Below are 4,202 nucleotides of genomic sequence, written 5' to 3' on the forward strand. Positions count from 1 at the left end.
GTTTTCATGCTTGATTTAATTTATATGTGATAGATTAATTTTTATTTAATTTAGATGTTTTTCTTTATGTTTTACTTCAAAAATTTTGTTTTTTACTTTGGTTATATCCGAACCGAACCGATATAACCCGAATCCATATGATATATGATTACTTTATAGGTTTTATGATGCAATACAATTTTGAACCGAACCCGAAGTGTTATTATCCGAACCCGACCCGTACTAATAAAATTTTAGTAAGAGACCTAGAAGCGTAAACCCGAAAATCCGAAAACCCGAAAATCCGAAAACCCGAAAAATCCGACCTGGATGCCAACGGGTACCCGAACGCCCTGGCCTAGATTTGAACATAATAATCGAAGTTCTTTTTAGGGTAGAATAGTTTTTTTTTTTTTTTTTTTCAAGAATAGTTATGAGTAGTAGAGATCGAATCAGCGATTTGCCCGATGAGATTCTTGGCAAAATCCTGTCGTTAGTTCCGACAAAGGTAGCTGCTTCCACATCGGTTCTGTCCAAGAGATGGAAGAATAATAATCTGCTGGTTCTTGTAGACACGCTTAGCTTTGATGAGTCAATGGTTGTGTATCCCAACGAAGAAGAAGCAGAAAGTGGTTCAGATCGCTTCTTAGATTTCGTAGACAAGACGTTAAAAAATTGTCCGACCAAGAAACTCTCTCTGAGTCATCGAGGAGGCAACCGTTTCACTAATCCCCTGCTCTCTACGGTTGGATCTGGAGTGCAATGGAGGAAGAGCAAGGTTTGTTGGAAGAAGTACACTTGGAATGCACCAGAAACGAAGTTGATTTAGAGAGAAAGTTGTTAACGAGCAACACACTGGTTAAGCTCACACTCTCCCGTGAATATTGTCTTGAAGTCGACCGTGTCTTTCTCCCTGCGCTCAAATCACTTTCTCTCTTAACAGTTGGAGGGCTTGATTATAACAACTATCGCCGCCTCATCAAAGGCTGCCCTATCCTTGAAGAATTATTCGTAACTGACATCGGTGCTGATGCTGTTGATCCTTATCCCCCGTGTTGCACAGCCTATGTGAAAAGTGCATCCATCAAGCGACTTGTGGTCTCTGTCGATATGCCTTATGGTTTTCGTAAACATTCTTTTCAAGAGTTGCATGATCTAAGTTATGTTAAAGCACCAAGTCTTGTCTACCTTGACTATTCTAGTCATGTCTTTAATTATGAATTATCGGTTTGTTGATTTGGATTCGCTTGCGGAGGTCAGACTGAATCTCAAGTTATGGGACCATCACAAAAAACCCAAACAAGCCTATATTTGGTGATGTTACAAACCTAGCTGCGGGTATAAGCAACATTACAACCCTTCACTTGTCTGCTGAATCACTTGAGGCGTTTCATTTCTGCTGTAAATCTATGCCGGTGTTCAAAAACCTCCTTAACTTATCTATTGAGAGCAACAAGAAGAAAGGTTGGCAAGTAATGCCACTTTTGCTTAAGAGTTGTCCAAATCTACACACTTTAGTCTTTATGGTAATTTTGAGATTCCGTCTTCTTCTCCTCCTTCTTGTTTATACATTCTCAAGATTGGTCTTTTGGTGTTTTTTTCAGGGTCTTGTGCACAGAGTCACAGATAAATGCGGAGATGCATGCGCTTGCACTCCTAATAACAAACACAAGAAGAAGAAGAAGAAGAAGAGTAAGGTAATATCTTGTTTATGGACATGTCAAGTGAAAGTGCTAGAGATTGTAGAGTATGGAGGTTCTTTTCAAGAGCTGAAACAAATGAGACATTTCTTGGGAAAGTTGGAATGTCTTGAAACCGTGAGAGTTGGTATTGACGCGGACAACAGCATGTTCTTGCGAGCTAATTTGTTATCTCTCCCCATAGTTTCATCAAATTGCAACAACATCCACTTCATCTGATTCTTTTCTTTCTCTTGGTTTCTCAATATCTACTGCCTTGTTGTTTCCTTTATTTATTTAGAATATGTATATGTTTCATTTTAAGACAATTTGTTGTATCAAAATAGCAATGCTTAACAAGAAATTATCATGCTCATAAGAAAAGCGTACGTAGGATTCAGAGAGATTTATCACATCGTAGAATAATAATACATAGCTAAGATATTAGGGAATAGTACAAAAGACGGTTTAGATGATAAATTTAAAAAGCCTTAACCGGTATTCTGCATACCGGCGGCTATACCCTTCATGGTGAGGATAACAGTGTCTTCAAGTCCAGGTGCATACTCGCTCTTTGGATTCAGCTTAACTAGCTCAGCCGCTGGTTTACTAGACTCCATGTAGTCTTTAGACAAGTGTGGTCGTACTTTCACGTGGAAGCTCGGGTCACGTATCTGCTTCAGCGTGTAGGCTTGGCACACGTTCAATGTCGTGATGTATGGGTCACGTAGCTGCAGCCTTTGCCTCAAGTATGGATCACCTTCAAGAATGTCCTTGTGACCCGCCACCTAGTCAAGGAAAGAACCAAACTCATAAAACCGAACCAAGAACATGTCTGGACATCTAAGTTCATACCTGGAGGAGGAGGCGTCTGGTCTCTTGATAGTTAACTCGAAGCTGTTCACCAAAGGGTTGAAGCTCCTCAGAGACAAGGAGACGGTCGTAAAGAGCAGCGATTCCAGGGTCTCCTTTGGCGAAAACCATTTCGACTAGATCGATTGTGACACGGAAGAAAGGCCACTGGTTGTACATCTCTTTGAGCATGTTGAGATTCTTAGCGTCTTTCTGGATCACACGTTTGAATGCAGATCCAAAGCCTAGCCAAACTGGCAAATGAAACCTCGTCTGAGTCCACGCAAAGATCCATGGGATTGCACGTAGAGATTCAATTCCTCCACTCGGTTTTCGCTTTGATGGTCTGCTTCCTATGTTCATTCTTCCATACTCAAGCTCAGGTGTTGCCTATAACACGAGAGAGGTTGTTAAAGAACTTAAAAGACAGAAGTAAAGGCAAGTGTAGGCCTGCAGATTCGGGTCGTTCGGGTTATTCGGTTCTTTAGTTCGATTAGTTCAGTTCAACATACAGTATAACCTTTTAAAACTAATACTATATAAATTAATATACATTAAAAATCTCTATAAAATATTATAATTTTATAGTCCCAAATCGAGTTTTTGGTTCAATTAGTATATCGATAAATTAATATCTCTATAAATTAATAAAAAATATAGTTTTTGTGTAGTCCCAACATTATTAATTTATAGAGGTTTCAGTGTAAATCTTACCAAACTAAGCCAAAATAAAGTTTGGTTCGGTTTTTGGAAATCCTAATTTTAATTTCCATTAGATTTTAGTTTAATTTTGTTAAAATTTTGGTTCGGGTTTTTGGTATGATATGGTTATAATATTTTTAAAAAGAAAACCGAAGCAACCAGTTACCGAACTGAACCGAAAAACCAAAATTTTCAAACCTACCGAATCGAATCGAACCGAACTCCTAACCAATGTTTGGTTTGGTTCGGACAAAAATACTAGGCCTAGGCAAGTGTGTTGGTTAAAGAACTTACCAGACGGAAGTACTCAACGAAGCGAGGCTCCTTGAAGACAACAGAACGGTACTCTTCAGTGGCAATAACAGCCATCTCATCCATAAGTACACGCCACTCCGGTTTAGGAGAGACCGGTGGATGCATTCCATGCTCGAGCGTAGCAGCCGTGAAACGCTGAAGAGTCCTAAAACACAAATGCTCTTCTCCAAAAGACTGTTCTATAACTTCTCCTTGAACCGTCACCCTTAGCTGCCCGTGAATGGTATCCGGAGGCTGAGACAAGATAGCAAGATGTGTAGGTCCACCTCCTCTCCCAACAGTCCCACCTCTCCCGTGAAACATTGTCAGCTTCACTCCAAACTCTTTCGCAACCTTCACAAGCTCTTCTTGCGTCTTGTACAGCTGCCACGCTGCTGATAAACGTCCAGCGTCTTTGCCCGAGTCAGAGTACCCGATCATCACTTCTTGCTTACCGTTGATCCTGTTTCTGTACCACTCTATCGAGAAGAGACGTGCAACCGAAGCAGGAGCGTTTTCTAAATCCGCTAGCTTCTCAAACAAAGGGACGACTCTAAGAGGATGAGTGATCCCGCATTCGCGTTGCAAGAGCTCAACTGCTAGGACATCTGAGGGAGCAGTGGCCATTGAGATGATGTAAGCGCCGAAGCTGTCGTAAGGAAGCTCTGAGATGACTTTGAAAGTGTCCAACACGTC

General features: G+C 40.7%; 1 protein-coding gene and 1 pseudogene across 1 annotated transcript; one reads left to right on the forward strand and one right to left on the reverse strand.

The window, feature by feature from the left end:
* Nucleotides 1–646: 646 nt before the first annotated feature.
* LOC106341753 lies at nt 647–1,989 on the forward strand (annotated as a pseudogene).
* A 17-nt stretch (nt 1,990–2,006) lies between these two features.
* Nucleotides 2,007–4,196, reverse strand: LOC106341751 (phosphoenolpyruvate carboxylase 2-like). The gene is made up of 3 exons (XM_013780460.1): nt 3,507–4,196; nt 2,514–2,900; nt 2,007–2,446 (listed from the first exon to the last, which is right to left on the reverse strand). The coding sequence occupies exons 1-3, from the start codon at nt 4,131–4,133 to the stop codon at nt 2,150–2,152; spliced, it is 1,311 nt and encodes a 436-aa protein (XP_013635914.1). The 5' UTR covers nt 4,134–4,196; the 3' UTR covers nt 2,007–2,149.
* Between the last annotated feature and the right edge of the window lie 6 nt (nt 4,197–4,202).

Source organism: Brassica oleracea, chromosome C4 (assembly GCF_000695525.1).
Source record: "Brassica oleracea var. oleracea cultivar TO1000 chromosome C4, BOL, whole genome shotgun sequence".
NCBI lineage: Eukaryota > Viridiplantae > Streptophyta > Magnoliopsida > Brassicales > Brassicaceae > Brassica > Brassica oleracea.